Source organism: Brassica napus, chromosome C7, assembly GCF_020379485.1.
Source record: "Brassica napus cultivar Da-Ae chromosome C7, Da-Ae, whole genome shotgun sequence".
Taxonomy (NCBI): domain Eukaryota; kingdom Viridiplantae; phylum Streptophyta; class Magnoliopsida; order Brassicales; family Brassicaceae; genus Brassica; species Brassica napus.
In genome coordinates, this window is record NC_063450.1 from 5,040,541 (window position 1) to 5,059,955 (window position 19,415).

At 37.3% G+C, this 19,415-nt stretch overlaps 2 protein-coding genes and 1 pseudogene across 3 annotated transcripts; 1 reads left to right on the top strand and 2 right to left on the bottom strand.

Annotated features, from left to right (window-relative positions):
- The first annotated feature begins 846 nt into the window (after nt 1–846).
- On the top strand, nt 847–3,686 carry LOC106357637 (preprotein translocase subunit SCY1, chloroplastic). 2 transcript variants are annotated; one of them, XM_013797311.2, is made up of 6 exons: nt 847–1,153; nt 1,569–1,726; nt 1,805–2,490; nt 2,800–3,013; nt 3,087–3,250; nt 3,343–3,686. In XM_013797311.2, exons 1-6 carry the CDS (start codon nt 954–956, stop codon nt 3,571–3,573), a joined length of 1,653 nt encoding a protein of 550 aa, XP_013652765.1. In that variant the 5' UTR covers nt 847–953; the 3' UTR covers nt 3,574–3,686. The 2 variants fall into 2 exon arrangements, with proteins under 2 accessions (XP_013652765.1, XP_048619828.1); XM_048763871.1 differs by having other exon boundaries at nt 904–1,153; nt 1,554–1,726.
- Nucleotides 3,687–5,563: 1,877 nt separating this feature from the next.
- Nucleotides 5,564–6,440, bottom strand: LOC106412532. Its single transcript, XM_048763872.1, has one exon. It carries the CDS (start codon nt 6,427–6,429, stop codon nt 5,674–5,676), a length of 756 nt encoding a protein of 251 aa, XP_048619829.1. The 5' UTR covers nt 6,430–6,440; the 3' UTR covers nt 5,564–5,673.
- Nucleotides 6,441–6,577: 137 nt separating this feature from the next.
- LOC125590339 lies at nt 6,578–7,147 on the bottom strand (annotated as a pseudogene).
- Between the last annotated feature and the right edge of the window lie 12,268 nt (nt 7,148–19,415).

The following is a 19,415-nucleotide window of genomic DNA, read 5'->3' on the forward strand; positions in this document are numbered from 1 at the left end:
GATAAATAATCCAGTTAGGTTTAAAAGTACATTGAAAAATTAAAGGTTTGATCCGGTTTGGATGACTTACTAGTAAGTCGTCTGTTGAATACTGTACATAAGACGACTTACTAGTAAGTCATCTTAGACCCTAAATTTAACTCTTAAACTAAATTGACTAAATTAACTAACTAACCACGTTATAAAGCCGTAGTTATACTTAAATAGTGTTTACTATACACAGAAATAAACACACTTAGGTAAATTTTAAAGTTTTCAAAAAAACATTTATGCATTCCAAAATCTAACCCTAAGAACACGTACAATACTACAATATATGTTGGCAAAACCTAAACCAAAGAATATCATGACTCACTACTTTCACTCATCTATGTTGAAAACAATTAACTTTTGTTATATCTTAATTTATATCTCTTAAAATATATGTTAATTACATGATTTCAATTTTTTACTTATCAAAATATTTTTTACAAAATTTTTAAATTATTTCTAAGTAGAACTAGTTCAGACGACTTACGGGGGTTAGAAACGTAAAAAAAATTCGGTTTTTTTGTTTGTTCACAAGGGGCTGGTTGTAATTTCAATAGCCTTTTAGGTTACTTTTGCATTTGATTCAAGTTTGAATTTAGTTTTGCATTTAAGATCAAGTTGTGAGTCATATTTGACAATTTTTCTTAAAAAAAATCTTGATTGATAAAAGAATGGTTTTTACAAAATCAAAAACCAAAAACTAGCACAGATAATCTGCAAACAATCGACCTCTGATTTTTTTTTTTTTTTTTTCATTCGGTTTTGGACGTTTGCCAGCATAGGTTAAAGTCCTAAAACCCCAAACCAGATTGGATGCAAAATATATACTGGGCCCACAAAGCTTGGCCCATAAACAAAAACATAAACTTTAAGCATAGGAAAAAGAAGAAATCGTTCGTCTGGAGAAGACGGAAGGGATAAGGATGATAACGGTAAGCCAAGTTTCCTCTTACTCTTCTTCTTCTTCAAACCTCGCTTCTCTGTCTCGTCTCAACCACAAACCATCCTCGAGACTCCGAAGCTCTTCTCTGTACAGACCAATCTTCTCCGTTCCGACCAAAACCAGGAACACTTGTAAAGCCAATTCATGGAAGAATCTCGGTCTGGTCATCAACTCTAGAAGGTACTTTCAATCTTTATATCAGATGGGTTCCACTTGAAATCGATTATACTTGTTCTGCTTTGGATAATGCGACTTAAAGTTCTCTACTTTGTTGATGAAACTAAAGAAAATGATTTTTAGGACCAGTTTGATGTTTCTTAGGCTATGTCTGGTTTGGTAGGACTTGACATTTTTCTGAAAATGTTTTTAAAACTATTTTGTGTTTCTTAGGCTGTGTCTGGTTCAATAGAACTTGATCTGTTGCTGTTCTATCACTTTACTGTGCATTGTTTGCTGAAGAAACGAAAAAAAAAAAAAGATTTTTAGGACCATTTGGTGTTTCTTAGGCTATGTCTGATTCGCTAGGACTTGATTATATGTTGATGTTCTGTCTCTTTACTTTACATTGTTTGCTGATTAGAGAGTTTCTGTTCAGCTCTGAGGTTTCGACATTTGATCCGTTGGGTATTAATCCAAAAGAAGCTTCTGGCCTGAGTAGTATTTGGGAAAGCTTTCTGAGTGTTTTGTCTCCATCACTTGAAAGCTCCTCCGGTAGCAAAAGAGATAAACCATCTTCTGGTCGTGGCGTGGCAGGTCCGGTTAACTTACATACATTCACTTATGTGGTTCATCATGTTTAATGATGCTTAGCTATATTGAATGTTTTCTCAGCTGCTATTGAGGACAGTTCCATTGACTTTGGAGATTTCTTCAAAGGCCCATTGCCTGGGAAGTTCCTAAAGCTCCTCGGCTTCCTAGCTCTCTCTCGCCTCGGAATCTACATCCCACTAGGCGGAGTCAACCGAGAAGCCTTTGTCGGCAACTTGGATCAGAACAGCTTGTTAACCACATTGGACACATTCTCCGGTGGTGGCATTGGTAGACTCGGCATATGCTCCCTCGGTATCGTCCCTTTCATCAACGCCCAGATCGTGTTTCAGCTTCTCGCTCAAGTCTACCCCAAGCTGCAAGACCTTCAGAAGAAAGAAGGCGAAGCGGGGAGAAAGAAAATCCTCCAGTACACTCGGTACGCTTCGGTTGGATTCGCTATAGTACAGGCGATAGGACAAGCGGTTTACCTCCGTCCTTACGTGAATGACTTCAGCACTGAATGGGTTGTTTCGTCCGTCACGTTGCTAACACTTGGCTCTGTCCTCACTACTTATATTGGAGAGAGGATCTCCGATCTGAAGCTTGGAAACGGCACTTCGCTTTTGATATTCACGAGTATTATCTCTTACTTGCCTGCTTCATTTGGTAGAACAGCAGCAGAAGCATTACAGGAAGGAAACTATACTGGTCTGGCTACCATAGTTGTTTCATTCCTCCTCTTGGTACTTGGAATCGTCTATGTTCAGGTAACTAATTAACTAACTACCCTTCGTTTGAGTAAAATTGTCGGTGTTGAGTAAAATTTTCATTACAAAATAAGTATCATTTTATAATTTAAACGCAAAATTTATTAATAATATTCTCTAGTTTATTTTTCTCTTAGTTGAAATATAGTTATGTGTATAGTAATGATTTTTTTTAATTTAAAGATATACAAAATTAAATGTTTTCTTAATCTGTGTGCACATATTTAAAACGATAATTAAAATGAAACGGAGGGAGTGTAACACAAGCTTTGTTCAGGAGTTTATAGTCTAACAAGCAAAGTGTTTCAGGAAGCAGAGAGGAAGATTCCACTCAACTATGCCTCCAGATACACCAGCAAAGCAGCTGGGCTGCAGAAGTCTGCTTATCTTCCATTCAAGGTCAATAGTGCTGGAGTGATGCCTATCATATTCTCCACGTCATCTCTTGCTCTCCCTGCTACTCTAGCGCGATTCACCGGCATTTCTGCTCTGAAGAATATTGCTTATGGCTTGAACCCTGGATGTGAGTTCTTCTTGAAACTGTTTTGCCAATGTTGTAGAGAGACCTAAAAGCTTCAGACACAAATTCTTTGCAGGTTCGTTCTATCTTCCAACAAATATACTTCTCATAGCTTTCTTCAACTACTACTACACTTTCCTGCAACTTGACCCGGACGATGTGAGTGAACAATTGAAACGACAAGGTGCATCCATCCCTCTTGTCCGGCCTGGTAAAAGCACTGCTCTCTTCATCAAAACCGTAAGATCCTCTCTCTCTCCTTCCTCGGTTTCTTCAAACTTAACATTTTGGTTTTTCATCATCAATATATATAATATTTGAATACTCTTCAGGTTCTTGGCCGGATATCTGTTCTTGGATCAGCATTTCTGGCTGTTCTAGCGGCGGGTCCTGCTGTGGTTGAACAGATCACTCACTTGACAGCATTCAGAGGATTTGCTGGAACTTCTGTTCTGATTCTCGTAGGGTGCGCGACAGATACTGCAAGAAAGGTTCAAGCTGAGATCATCTCGCAGAAGTACAAGAACATTGAGTTTTATGAGCTTGACAAGTATGATCCATGAACTAGTCCTTTCTGTTTTACTTATATTACCATCAAATCACATTGTACTGTATGAAAGTACTATGTAACGTTAAGGGCTTTGACTTTGGTTAGTATAATTAGCCCTGTTCGTAAGTAAGACGCTGTGCGTCAGCGTCCATATGACCGGAAATAGATACAGATTACGGCAAAACAACAAAAAGATCGAGAGAGAAATCGACGCCGAATTTCTGAAAATATAGACGCCGTGCCAGATTTCCGAAAATTATTGACGCCATTAATTCCGGCGTCTGAAGTCGACGTATATCAACAACGTTAAATGATCGCTGCGTTTAAATCCATCTAATATATTTCCAGATACACTGTCTTAAATATTGGTCGCTGACGCTAGTTTCAGCGTCTTACAAACGAACAACGTGATATCTGTCATGTAATTTGTGAAAGAAGGTTGAAACACCTAAACACTTCACACAAAATTGAAAATATTCGGTGTATCATCAAGGTAGTACTTTGCGTAGCTCGGTTTATGACCCACCTTGCCAAAACCGAACAAATTTTTTACAAGTATCTAAATGATTCCAAAATTCCTCCACTTGAAATAACTAATTTGAATAGGCTCGGTCGGTTTGTGGAAGTCATTTATTCCAATGGTTTGATTAACCATTTATTAATGCTTTTACACGGTCTAGGTTTCTACACGGTCTAGGTTTCGATCCCCAAAGAAGGCGAAAGGAGATCTGCAACTTGATGCATTGTCGGCCGTGGAGTCGTCTGTAATATTTCTCATAGTTTGTAATAGCATATCCAGCGTTAAAAAAAGAATAGACTCGGTCCCAAAAAACTAATCTGATAAGAACTAATCTATATACGATCTCAAAACATAAATATTTAAGATTATGACTTCATGTGTTCGATGTTTTTAAAACCCGACCCGCAACTGAATTCAGTTTAGTTATATTTAAAAATATTATATCAAATAAAATGTTTCAGTAACCAAAATTTTTTAAAACTATAAAATAATAAACTGAAAATGTAATAAAAAAGTTATAAAATAATTTAATAGTTCAAATCTAAAAATAATATAAAAAAGACATTTAAATTTCGCTCTCTAGATCTTCATCACTCCAAATCGTATTCACCTTTAAAACAAATGACGTAAACTAAGTTCTTATTTGCTCGTGTAGTGAGAAGTAAAAATAAGTATGATTCTCTGTTCTTTTATACAAATTTGGAATTTCATGAATGTTAATATTTTAATTATTAAAGTCTTCAACACAAGTGATCATGTAATAATATTTAATTATAAAGAAAATGAGAAGTAGACATAAACGATACTGTGACGTAAATATTTATGGTTGTAAGTCTTGTGGTTTGTGAGTTGCTGGTAAAAGAAAAAATAAACAAATTACGGTGTTGCTTTATTAATTTTTTAGAACCTCTAATTTTTACTTTAAAATAATAAAAATTAATTATTTTACTAACAAAACTTTTGTTTACATACAAATCCGGGTTTGTTCGGTTCATTGGATTTCCGGTTTCTAGGTTTTTAACGGTTTAATACATGTTTTTAACCGGTTTAACTTTAGCTAACTTAATCAAAATTTACAAGTACATAGGTAGATCCAAATCTTTGACTCGATGAGAACTGATCCGAACCTGAACGCCCATGCCTATATGAGTTTTTGAAATTTCAAAGAAGATGACTTATACAGACTAATGGAGAAAAAAACAGATATGAGATTTTTATAATGGTGTTGTTAGATGTAAATCCTAGTGTTTAGAATTATCGCATGTAAATTTCACACTGTTGAAACAGAGAACATCAAAGTCTTGGTATCTGTTTGGTCTTGAAACCCGAACATGTTAAACTAAAGGAAGCCACGAAAAGTTTCCCACACTTATGTGTTTATTATCAAGACAGTATTATTATTATTATTGATTGTAATCCAGTGGCTTTGGCATTTTAATCGAAATATTTACACGGCAAGATATTTAACAAAAATATATCATTCTAGATATTTAACCAGACCTTTGATTATTGATAATATACATACAACGTAACCAATTCCCATTACAAACAAACAATATATTCATGAGACTATACCATATCTCTTCGAATACTTCAAGGCAATGCTCCTATGAGCGTAGTGGAGGATAGTTTCATATATTCAATATCCCTCAGCGACTCAATGTCTTTGCCTTGGAGTCCCTTACATTGGAAATAGGTAATGGTATAACTCACAAGCTGAAACATCCTCACTGCAGCGATAGAACTCACAAGAACCAAACCGATGGTTAAGATAACTGGAAATGAACTGTTCAAATCTACCCGCCTCACTATCTGAACTAAACCGAAGGACACTAAACCGAAGAAAAGATTCAAGAGGAATAGTTTCGGTTTCATCCCTTTAACGATCTTTGCAGCTTTCCCCAAAGCTTGGATCCCATAAGTTTCCTCGAGGATCGATATGACCAGGGATAGATACCAAACGATGGCTAAATAGGACTCAAACACTGAGAACAGAACAAACAAAGCCCCAGACTTGGCTGCCAAGTAATCGAGTTTTGTAGATAACAAAAGAAGAGGGAAAAGAACTATGACGAAGACAAACCAATAGCCAAGACTGAAGAGAACAATGTAGAAACTGGTCACAAGAGGTCCCTTCCAAGATTTAAGGGTCAGAGCAGGGAAGTCTTTGATCTTCACATTCTCTTCTTTATGAGTAAGAGCTGAAGCATGGACGATGACTAGAACAGATAAAAGGTTGATGATGGAGGAGACTGCGGAAAATATGTATGAAGACACCACAAATTGTTGAAAATCTTGAAAGACTTTCATAAGATGGGATACGTATTCAGGGGTGCTTGGATCCATCATAGGTATCAGACTTGATTCTTGAATCGAGTTTGTTATGTCGGGTTTGATGGCAAAGACGTTGAACAACTAAACTAAACCATTGAGAAACAGAGGGAATACAAAGACAGAGAACATCAACTTCTTGTTCTTGAGAAAGAGTTTGCCAGATTCATGTAAGATACACATAACCTCTTTTAGAACATTCAAGAAGGAAGCCATGGGGTTTCAAGAGAAATAGAAATGAAAAGATTATGAATATTGGTTTTAGAGCATCTTCCTCCCTCAACCTAACCCTAGCTCTGCAAATTGGGCAACTCGCGGCTTTGAGCAACCAAGTGTCCACACACTTCCGATGGAACACGTGTCCGCAACCGGGAAGGTTCCGACACCATTGTCCCTGTCTGAACCCATCAAGACAAACCACGCAATCGCTTCCGTGCCGTGTGGTGGGTTCGTAGAATTTAAATTGCGGAATCTTTTTAACGAATCTTGAAGATAACCCATCCGAGGATACATGTCGGCGGTTACGTCAGCGACGTCGTAGGTGGCGATGGAGAGAAGAGAGGATGAAAGGGAGAAGAAGAAGAGATGCGATGCCGAGAAGGAGGAGGAAGAGAAAGAATATTGATATCATGATAACGCCTACGAGGAATAGAGAGAGAATTTTCGTTTTCGGCTTTGGCGGTGGTGGAGACGCCGAGGTATACGGTGGCTCGCCGGAGACATTCGTCGGAGGCATCGCAATATAAAAAGAATTCGTTTTTGGCTTCTCTGTTTTGTTTCTTTTTACACCTGAATCTAATGGGAAAAGCTAAACACGGAATGCTTTGATATTTTTGTGAGCTGAAGTTCTAAAAATGAGAGATATTTCTTCTTAGAAACATGACGCAATCAAAAAGTTTACAGAGAAACGGTCATGTGTCAGTGATTTTTTTAATTTTACTTTGGGCTTTGGATCATGTGAAAGCACTTTTAATATGGTTTTGTTTTGGCTCCATGTCAGAAATTTATAACAGGTATGTATCGAGCTATATAATAATAATACCTTCTTTTAAAAAAAAAAAAATATTCTACTGAAAAAAATAATTTCGATTATAAATTATGTGTTTTAAATTTTGATAGTCTGATATAGAATTTGGGAATAATATACTCCAGAACCGACCAAAAATCAGATATCGATTCTGATAAGATCCGGCCTAAATATATGAAAGAGTCTATTTTTCGAAACCTCAAAAATCGATAGAACCCGACCCATGCCAGGAATTGAATGGATATCCGTACATATAATACATATACAATAGAACCTCTATAAATTAATAATGTTGGAACTTTAAAATTTTATTAATTTATAGAGATATTAATTTAAAAAAGTTTTCTTATTTAATTTTTATTTTATTTTAAGATATATTTATTCTAAGATAAGAAAAATATATTGATTTTACTGTATATACATTAATTATTATTCTTTGAAATTTTACATTTATATTAATTATATTATATTATTCGGTGTATATAATATATATTGCATAGAACTTAAATGTGGTTTTAAACATAATATTACTAAATCTCATCAAAAATATATTAAATGTTAAGAAAATATAAAAATAATTCCATTGTGAATATAAAAATAATAATATAATAATAGGTTCTGATTTATATAAAATATGTATACATATACATTATTAATTTATAATTTTAATGTGACCATATGTTTACATAGAACTTGTTGATGTAAGATAATCAAGCTACACTAACTAGAACACACAGCAACACAGAGATATTTCTTTTCAATGAATTCGACTAGATTAATCCTTTTAAAAGCACATACAAGTTCTTCTTAAAAGCAATCATTCAAGCAAGTTCAAGACAAACCTTGACTTGTTGACTAGTCTTCCTCGTTCACAGACTTTACGTAGTCTATGAACCACTCAAACCCTTAACCCCTAATGGCTTTGCTTCTCCTTATTCGGACTTGCAAACCTCCTATTGCTAAAAGCTCTCTTTGTGTGTTAAAACGTCACACCGTGCCAAACCTCCTCTTTATATTCTTTAGAGGAGAAACCCTAGACACAAAATCTATTTAATGGAAACTTTCCATATCTTCTTCTTCAGCGAATAAGCCAATCTTCCTTTCTTCTGAGTTAGATTGCTTCTTCTCCAATTCTTCCTTTAAACTGACTCCTTCAGTAATTCTTCCTTGAATGCTCATTAACTCACCCGACCAGCTTCTTGTATCCTCATCTGATGTCGTAGTTCATGTCGTGCTTCATGAACTACTTCAGCTCCGTCTTGACTATACATCTTCAATCTCCCCCTTTTTAATCCTTGCGTCTCACAAGTACCTAAGATGAAGTCACACACACAACACAGGGATTCACAATAAACACGAGCAAACACATATAGGCACGAAGCAACCAAAAGCATACTTATATTATCTTAATAGTTGGGTTCAAGTATTTAATACATCTTCACAAAGACAACACACATAAATACTCTCCCATAAACCATGATCAGTCTGAATAATAAGATAAACACAATTGCAGCAAGTGGTGCAATCGGAAAGTACATAAAGCAAATAAACATCAAAGGTTGCTCCCCCACAAACTTAGCCCTTCTTCATCTTAATCCTCATCTTCTCCCCCTGCTTGTGAGCACAAGGGTTAAAAACGAAAGTAAACACAAGCGTCACAAAAGAATAAGACGTGACTAACCTGCAACAGAACGACTCAGATCCTGAACAATGTCAGTCAGTGCTTGAAGAGCTCGGGTGGTTTGCTGTAAGACCTTGTGAAGATCATCCTGAGTCAGTACTCCTTGAGTTATGGAAACAGAGCCAAGGTCATGCACACTGAAAGGTGCTTGGAGGCGGAGCACTTGAGGATGATGGCAGAGGATGTGACACGCGAGCTGATCTTGAGGAAAGTTTTCCTTCCCCTCCTTTCTTTGCCTTACCCCTTGCTTTAGCAAGACGCTGTTCATAGATCTCACCAACCCGTTTGTCCTTTGTATAGACCACTGGACCCTGAGCTTTCTCACCCGGAAGAAGAGAGAGACGATGTTGCTTCTGGAGGACACTCATGATCAAGCGAGCAAAGATCAACCAGCGAGAGTCATTTTTCTGCACCACACCAAGATTCATGACTTGCCTGAAGATCAATATTCCCAAATCAACTCGGATTCCTCGAGCTATCTTGTAGATCAACCGTGCTCGATCAACAGAGACATGTGTCTTGTGGGTAGACGGGATCCAATTGTAGGCAGCAATGATCATGAGGGCACCGTAGCGAGGAGACAAGTCAGCGGTGGTCAGATTGTCCCATTCTTTTCGAGTTCCTTCAGTGAGAAACTTAGCCAACTCAGACTTCGAGATGCTATCAAGAGTGGTCTCTTCTTCTACCTCATCTTCATCCAGAGGTTTGACATGCAGAGCCTCGTTGATCATTGTTGGTGAGAACTCATACGTGTGACCACGTACTTGGACCGCTATCTCCTCTGCATCTGCTTCAACTTTTGTGGCAGGAAGACCTGCATAGACCTTAGCAACGACTTGTTCAACATAGTTTCCGAGTGCTGAGACTGTGGTTCCCATAGACCCTTTTTCGATGATCTCTATATAGCCCCACTGATCCTCCTCAGTCATATCCACAGATCTCTCGGCTATGAGGCTCCGACGCATAAATTGCTGAACCCTCTCGGTGACTGGAGACACTTCAACCACAGCACTTCACTCAGATGCTTTCCTGGATCGAACACGGCTTGAAACAGAGGTATTCTGAGCAAGGACTGGAGGACTCAACGCATCAGTCGATGGTGCCTTAGATGCGGACTTAGGGGCGCCAGATTTACTCGTCTTGCATCACTTTAAAGATCCTAATCCCAATTTCTTCATCACCCGCTTCTTCCTGCTTCGTTTCTCAGAGATTTCTTCAGCCGATGACCCAAGAGAAACTACATCCTCTGCCCCTGCCTCAGATCGATCCTGACTCTGTTCTTCTGCCTTGTCACCAGAATCGATCTTTTCATCAGGGCAAAAAAGCAAAAGAGGGTCGGATACCTGATTTGGATTTTCAGATCTGAGTGATTCAGACAGCGTAGCGTTGAGTGGGGCAGATGGAAACTTAGGCGGTGCTGGGTCAGTCGATGTCGTAGCATCTGGAGCAATCAGACCTTTTTCTTGGACAAAAGAGACTTGTTGATCACTGCTTTCGTTAGACAGATGCTTCTCACGTGCAGTGTTGAACTCGTCTAGTTCCTCCGTGACCTTTGGGAGCAGATTTGTTGTCGGTAATTCGTTTCTCTGAGGAGTTGCCTCAGATCCTTCATCAGCGAGATGGGGTCTTTGTGATTCATCCTCTGCATGTGACGAGGAAGCAATTACAACATCACGTTTAGCCATCTGCTTCGTTCTCACCATAGATGTCAAGAAATCGCCTTTTTGATTGAGAGCAAAAGAGACGGTGAGGAGAAGTTCTTGATTTTAAACAGTAACCGTTTAGGGTTTCTGATTCACAATGTCCCTTAAGAGGGAAACTCAATCAACTTGTCCGAAATTGCAACTCTGGTCTCTCCTTGTTAGCCTTTTTCCTTATTTGACCTGTACTTTCAAATTCTCTTATCCAAACCCAAGGTCATTCAAGCACATTTGTGAATCAATCGTGTATCACAAGACTTTCAGAATAGTAATCAAACATGAGTTAACAAACTCCCAATTGGCCAATTTTGATCTCATAATTTAAACAAAATTCGTTGTACCTTTTAAGATGAGTACTGCAAGACTTGGCTCAGCACTTGATTCAGGTTGCACGTATCACTCTTTGGAGATTTTACGATTTGGTGCACCTGATTATCTTTTTATGGCTAGCTTTCACATTGCCATGCCTTTATCAATCATGTGGGTTTTCAACCTTTATCCGCGTGCTGTGAAACCCATATTGTCACCCTTGTTTCCCTTTTTTTTTGTTTTTTTTTTGTTTTTTCTTTCTTTTGAGCATCTTTCTGAAACATAACTAGCTCTTTTAAGATTAGGGAGCGGCCACAGATTGACGTAGAACCTGTACCTCACATATTGACGGCACAGCAAGCAGCTCTTTTCCACAGCGTTCTCAGGTCCAAACATAATCTGAATTATACGTACATCATGAGCAAGTACCTGCACTAACATCTGCACATCTTGACTCAATGGTCAAGCTTACACACTCCAATTGCATTTCTTAGAGTAATAAAATGGGTGTATTCAAGAGATTTAGTAAATATATCAGCCAATTGAGAATCAGTAACTACATGATCGATGACTACCTGATTGTCTTCAACTAATTCTCTGATGAAATGGTGCCTGATGTCAATGTGCTTTGTTCGCGAATGCTGAACTGGATTTTTTAAGATATCGATTGCACTTTTATTGTCGCAGTATACAAGAAGAGGACCAGTGTGCATTCCATAATCAGCTGACATTTGTTTCATCCAGATCAGTTGTGAACAACAGCTTCCCATAGCGATATATTCTGCTTCTGCTGTAGAAAGTGATACAGAGTTTTGCTTCTTACTCAGCCATGAAATGAGATTGTTTCCGAGAAAGAAACATCCTCCACTTGTGCTTTTCGTGTCATCAGCACATCCTGCCCAGTCTGCATCACAGTAGCCCACCAAGTTCTCATTCGAGTTTCTTGAGTAGTACACTCCAAGGTTCTCTGTTCCTTTGACATACTTGATGATTCTTTTCACAACATTTAGGTGAGACACCTTCGGTTTAGCTTGATATCTCGCACAGACCCCAACACAGAATGATAGATCCGGTCTACTAGCAGTGAGATATAGTAAACTCCCAATCATCCCTCGATAAAGCTTTGTGTCAACATCCTCTCCTGCTTCATCGCGTGCAAGTTTCAAGGTGGTACTCATAGGTGTTTTAGAGATCTTGTTGTCCGTAAGTCCAAATCGTTTCACCAGACTTTGTGCATATGCAGCTTGAGATATAAATACTCCTTTTTCTGATTGATCAATCTGTAACCCCAAGAAGTACTTCAGCTCACCACACATACTCATCTCAAATTCTTGTGTCATGTTCTTCACAAACTCGTCTACCATTGATTGAGATGTGCTCCCAAAGATTATATCATCCACATAGATCTGAACAATAATTATGTCCTTCTGTTTTTCCATGAAGAACAAGGTCTTGTCTACACTCCCTCTGATGTAGCCACCGTCCACAAGGAATCCAGTAAGTCTCTCATACCAAGCCCGAGGTGCCTGCTTCAATCCATACAGAGCTTTCTTAAGTCGGTACACGTGATTGTGATGGATTGGATCCTCAAACCCCTTTGGTTGTTCTACATACACTTCTTCTTACAGTATCCCATTTAAGAAGGCACTCTTCACATCCATTTGATACACCTTGAAGTTTAGTATACATGCCATCTCCAGAAATAACCGTATGGATTCCAGTCTTGCAACTGGAGCAAAGGTTTCTTCAAAATCAACTCCTTCGATTTGTGAGTAACCTTGTGCTACAAGTCGTGCCTTGTTGCGAACCACTTCTCCATGTTCATCTGTTTTGTTTTTGAAGATCCACTTGGTTCCAACAATGTTGACTCCATTAGGTCGAGCCACTAATTCCCATACATCATTCCGTGTGAATTGTTCTAACTCTTCCTCCATGGAAACAATCCAATACTCATCTCGAAGTGCTTCAGTATGTGTCTTAGGTTCGACAACAGATACAAAACATGCAAACTGAACCATGTCCCTGAAGTTGATCACTTTTCCACGAGTTTTGCGATCTTCCTCAACTCCTCCAATGACATCTGACACTGAATGATTTCGATGAACTTGCTGAATGACTTGTTGAGGAACTGAAGCTTCTGACTCAATCACAGCCCCTTCTAACTCGCTCTCTTCAGGTGTTTTATCACTGACCCGGGTTTCCTCCTTTTCAGTGTCTTCATCTGACTCCCACTGCTCCCAAGTTACAGATGTCATGTCATCAAACACCACATTCACGGATTCCACGATGACTGCTGATCTCTTGTTGTAAACTCGGTAAGCTGTGCTAGTTCCTGAATAACCCAGAAAGATTCCTTCATCACTTCTGGAGTCGAATTTTCTAAGATAGTCCTTGTCATTTAGGATGTAGCACCTGCAACCAAAAACATGAAAATAACCAATATTAGGTGTTTTTCCATTCCACATTTCATAAGGAGTTTTTGTGGTCCCTTTTCGAACATAAACTCGGTTAATGATGTAGCACGCAGTACTCAATGCCTCTGCCCAGAATCTCTGAGGTATTTTGTTTCCATGAATCATTGCACGAGCCATCTCCTGTAGAGCCCTGTTCTTTCGTTCAACCACTCCATTCTGCTGCGGGGTTCTTGGTGCTGCAAACTGATGACTAATGCCCTTTTGTTCACAGAATTCCATCATAACTCCATTCTCAAATTCTCCACCATGATCACTGCGTATCTTCTTGATTCCTCCTCTTTCATTTATGAGTTGAAGGGCCTGGATTTTAAAGCTTTCTGTAGTTTCCGATTTCTCTCTGATGAATCGAACCCAAGTGAAGCGAGTGTAGTCATCTACCAGCACAAACACATACTTCTTGCCTCCAATGCTCTCTTTCTGCATTGGCCCCATGAGATCCATATGAATCAGATCAAGTGGTGCTGAAGCTTGTACATCTGGAACCTTCTTGTGTTGAACTTTTACTTGCTTTCCCTGATTGCAAGCTCCACACACCATCTTGTCATCAAATCGGAGCTTCGGTACTCCCCTAACTAGATCCTTATGCACCAGATTTGTCATATTCCTGACATTCATGTGTCCCAATCTTTGATGCCATAGTTCAACATTTCCTTGCGCTGTCATGCATTTGATCTTCTTTTCCAACATGTAGCAGTTGTTACCAGATCTGATTCCTTGCAAAATCGTCACGCCATATGCGTTTATTGCACGACAGTCAGTCGCTGAGAATACTACAGTGAGTCCTTCATCACACAATTGGCTAACACTAATCAGATTTGCTTTTAGTCCTTTGACGAAGTACACATTTGCTAGCTTAGGTAACTCTGAGTTGCACGTGATGCCTTTGCCTTTGATGATTCCATATCCCCCATCTCCAAAGGTAACCTTTCCACCTTTAACTTTTGACACTTCTTTGAGATACTCAGCATTGCCTGTCATATGTCTGGAACAACCGCTGTCAAAATACCATGGTTCGTCTGAATCTAGCTCATCTGTGACGCGTGCCATGTTACACCAAATTCCACCAGCTCCACTGTTAGCTGCTCCTGAATACAGATCAGTCTTCTTCATCCAGACTTGATTCGTTTTTCCAATCCTCCAGAACTTCCGTTGCTTCCAAATTTGAGTGACCCTTTTGAGGTACTTATAGCAGAACCTTTTGTAGTGTCCAAACTTTCCACAGAAGAAACACCCAGTAGTCTGATGTACAGTTGGCTTTGAGTTGAATTCCTCTCCATGTGCATAGCCTCCTGACACAAATTGTGTCTTTCCTGTATTACTACTCTGTCTTCCAGTGTAGCCCATACCCATGTGTGAGCTTTCTGTTTTTCCAGCACACATAATCTTGTCCAGTTGCTTGGTTCCAGTGAGCATCTTGATATTTTTGTTATGATGGTCGAGTTTTGCCTGGAGATCTGCTGACACCTGTTTCTCAGCTACCACTTCCTGTCTGAGTTCTTCAGCTTGTTTGGCAAGAATTAGTTTTTCCTTGATTAGTCCGACACTCTCCTTAGCCAGTTCAGCTTCTTTCTGTAGTTCAACTCGAACAAGGGACAGTTCAGCTTCTAACCTCTCTTTTTCCTTAATGAGTGAGAGGTTCTCCATACTGAGTTTGATTAGTGTTTCACGCACCTCCTTGTAGCTTTCATCCAACTCTCTCTCTGGTTCCCCATCACTTTCAGAGCCTGATTCAAAGTCAGTTATTCCAAGAAATGCCACAAAGTTATTCAACTCTTCCTCACTGTCACTTTCTGTACTGTCATCGATTCCAATCATCGATCTTTCCTTTTTTCCTTTTTCCATCTGCCTCACACTCAGCCTGAGTATGTCCAAAACCTTGACATCCATGACACTGAAACTCTCTTCTCTTGACCGTTGGACAATCGGTTATGAAGTGACCGTATCCCTTGCATTCATAGCACTTGACATCAGCCTTCTTGTTCCCTTTGTCAGACTCAGCAGCTGTCTTCCTCCCTGGAACAAACCTCTTCTGTCCTTGCTCTACCCTGCGTAGAGCTCTGTCAAATCGCCTGACCAATAGGCTCACTGGATCATTATCCGCAGCTTCAGTTTTTTCTACTGATGCTAAGGCGATTCTTTTTTCCTTCTTTCCACCAGAGACCTCCATTTCATGAGCTTGAAGCATTCCGACTACTTCATCAAACGTCATCTCGTCAGTGTTCAGAGAAACGCTCATAGCTGCCTTGTATGGCATGAATTTAGCTGGTAGACACCTTAGGAACTTCTTCACTAGCTTCTTTTCTTTGTATTTTTTACCAAGCGTTAATGCTTCCTGAGCTAGTGAGCTGAGCTTGGAGCTGAAGTCACCAATCGATTCATTTTCATCCATCTTAAGTTCCTCAAATCTGGTTGCAAGCATGTCTTTTCTGGAGCTCTGAACCTTCAGTGTTCCTTCAAAATGTACTTGGAGAATGTTCCATGCATCTTTTGCAGACTCACACCCTTGAATCAGCTCAAATTGCTTTCTCGCTACACTGCAGTGGATAACAGTAAGAGCTCTCGCATTGAATTTAGCCATCTTGTTTTCATCATCCGTCCATAGCTCTTCTCCCTTCGGTACATCAGTTCCATCATCACCTCTGGCAACAGGTGCCGTCCACCCAGATTCCACAGCTTTCCACGCCAGAGGATCTATCCCCTTGATCGTTGCCTTCATACGAGCCTTCCAAAAGATGTAGTTTCCTACTTCAAGGATCACCTTTGAGTGCGCCAACATCTCACGGTAGCTGTCCATCTTACTCCGCAAGATCTTACCTGTTTAAAAAATACAGATACCCGCTCCGATACCACTTGTTGATGTAAGATAATCAAGCTACACTAACTAGAACACACAGTAACACAGGGATATTTCTTTTCAATGAATTCGACTAGATTAATCCTTTTAAAAGCACATACAAGTTCTTCTTAAAAGCAATCCTTCAAGCAAGTTCAAGACAAACCTTGACTTGTTGACTAGTCTTCCTCGTTCACAGACTTTACGTAGTCTATGAACCACTCAAACCCTTAACCCCTAGTGGCTTTGCTTCTCCTTATTCGGACTTGCAAACCTCCTTTGCTAAAAGCTCTCTTTGTGTGTTAAAACGTCACACCGTGCCAAGCCTCCTCTTTATATTCTTTAGAGGAGAAACCCTAGACACAAAATCTATTTAATGGAAACTTTCCATATCTTCTTCTTCAGCGAATAAGCCAATCTTCCTTTCTTCTGAGTTAGATTGCTTCTTCTCCAATTCTTCCTTTAAACTGACTCCTTCAGTAATTCTTCCTTGAATGCTCATTAACTCACCCGACCAGCTTCTTGTATCCTCATCTGATGTCGTAGTTCATGTCGTGCTTCATGAACTACTTCAGCTCCGTCTTGACTATACATCTTCAGAACTTTCTAAAAAAATATTATCTTACTATTTTATCGATTTGTGTCAAATTTTGAACCGGCCCAAGTTGGGACCGGCAAAATTTATTAATTTATAGAGGTTCTACTGTATATATTTGTTATAATTATACTTATAATAATATTAATACTTAATATTATAATTATATATCAAATATATTATTTATTTTAGATATTTATGGATAGATTTGGCTGTTTTGGATACAAAATACCTAAATCAAATTGTATATATGGTTATTTTCGGATAGTATCTCTAAATATCTTTAGATATAAATATTGTTAATTAACCATAAATATATGAGTGGCATGACTTTGTAAATAACTCTAAAATTGATGGTAGAATTTGATTAGAGATTCCGTTTTAATAGTATAAATAAATGTCTATAAAAATATCTTCTTATTCACAAAATTTTAAATATTATCTTGAAGGAAAAAGAAAAGATAATACTAGGGCTTTCAAATTAATATATGTCTTTAGGGTAGTTTTAGTGACGAATCTTTTTTTTTTTTTTTTGTCAACAACATTAGAGATGTTGATCCATGTGAACGATGAAAGACGTTTGTGTCCTGACACTGCGTGCTAGGTTATCCACCTTTGCATTTTGCGTTCTTGGTACATGAATAATCTCTGATCGTATGAAACTCTCTTTCAGACTCTTGATATCTTCCAAATAACTTGCAAAAGCTGGTCATTCTTCTGGTTCCGAAACCATCTTCACCAATTGAGAACAATCTGTTGCAAACGTAACCTGAAATTGTCGTAAGTTTCTCGTACATTCCATAGCCCATAGTAGCGCTTCCATGGGGACAAATCACTTATATATTAAAAGAAACACATTTTCAATAAATGCGATACATCGGTACTATGATGTGTCAGCCTCATAATGATTTAAACTTTAAAGTACCGACGCGTAGCTTGGAGAAAGCTTCACAGCCCAAATTTACATAATTAACAATAACACGTTTCCAATTTTGACATCTCACAGGTCAATACATAAAAATCTATATTATTAAAAGAGAAGTAGCCATTTGAAAATGTTCTTACTTCATTAATTAAACTCCTTTTTTTTTTTTTCAGTTGCATTTATGAAATATCCTAAAACGGATAAAACTGTCTAATTTATTACTTGTCTTTTCAGTTACATTAATGAAATATTCTTAAATAAATTTAAACTTCCTATTTTATTGTTTGTCTTTTTCAGTTACCTTAATGAAATATCCTTAAATAAATTTGGACATAATGTCATTTAATCAACCAAAAAAACTCATGGGTTATCCTTACGTGCATAATTTTAAAAATGGAGATTTTTAAAAACGTGCATCATTAAAATGTTACCTAAAACATGCAGCACTAATATATAACATGCATCAATAAAACTAGAATTTGACTCACACAATTGTACGTACGTATATTATTTTCAGTTGATTAAATTTAAAAATAATTATTTATTCAAAAAATATTTAAGAATGGCTATGTTTTTAAAAATTATATGATATTATTTGCTCATAACTCATTTGTCATTTGATAAATTGTTAGAAAGAAAATTTTAGCATAATATAACTCAGTTGTCATTTGCTAAATTTATGGTTTTTATTTATATTTTTTATTATTTAATTATAATATTTTTATTTTATATTTAAAAGATAAATGAATTTTCTTTCAAACAATATTTTTGTAAATGTATTTTTTTAAAAATAATCAATTAAAATTGTTATTATCATTGAATATCATTATTTTTGACATAATTTGAGTTTTCGTTTACATCAAAACTTATCATATTTTAGGATAATTTTAATTTAAAATGTAATTTTCATATTTTTCAAACAAATTCTAAAAATATTTTTTAAATATTTTGTTATAATTGTTAAAAAAATATTGAGTTGCATTTCAAATAAAAAGGTAAAGATATTAAAAATATTCTAATTAAAATATGTAAAATTTAATATAGTATTAAGGAAATGGTCAAAATAAAAAAAAATTACACATAAAATAATCATGATTTTTGTTAACTGGGCGGATCATTATTTATATGATATCGCACACGAAAGAAAATTTTCTGTTTTTAAAATTATCTAATTAACTCTATACTCATTTTTTATATTTTTTATATGATATCACACATTCGTAAAAAATAGATAGTTTAAGATGCAAAAAAAAATATTTACTTAATGAATATAATATGAACGAATATTACAAATACATCATTTAATAAAATAAATAATTAAAAACTGAAAATTCATACCTTCAGGTTCCACTAGTTTTTGTATCAACATATTTCCTTTACAATAAACCTCTACATAGACGCTTTGCTAATATTCTACGTCACTGATTTTATCAAAAGTAAACACATGAACAAACCAAGAA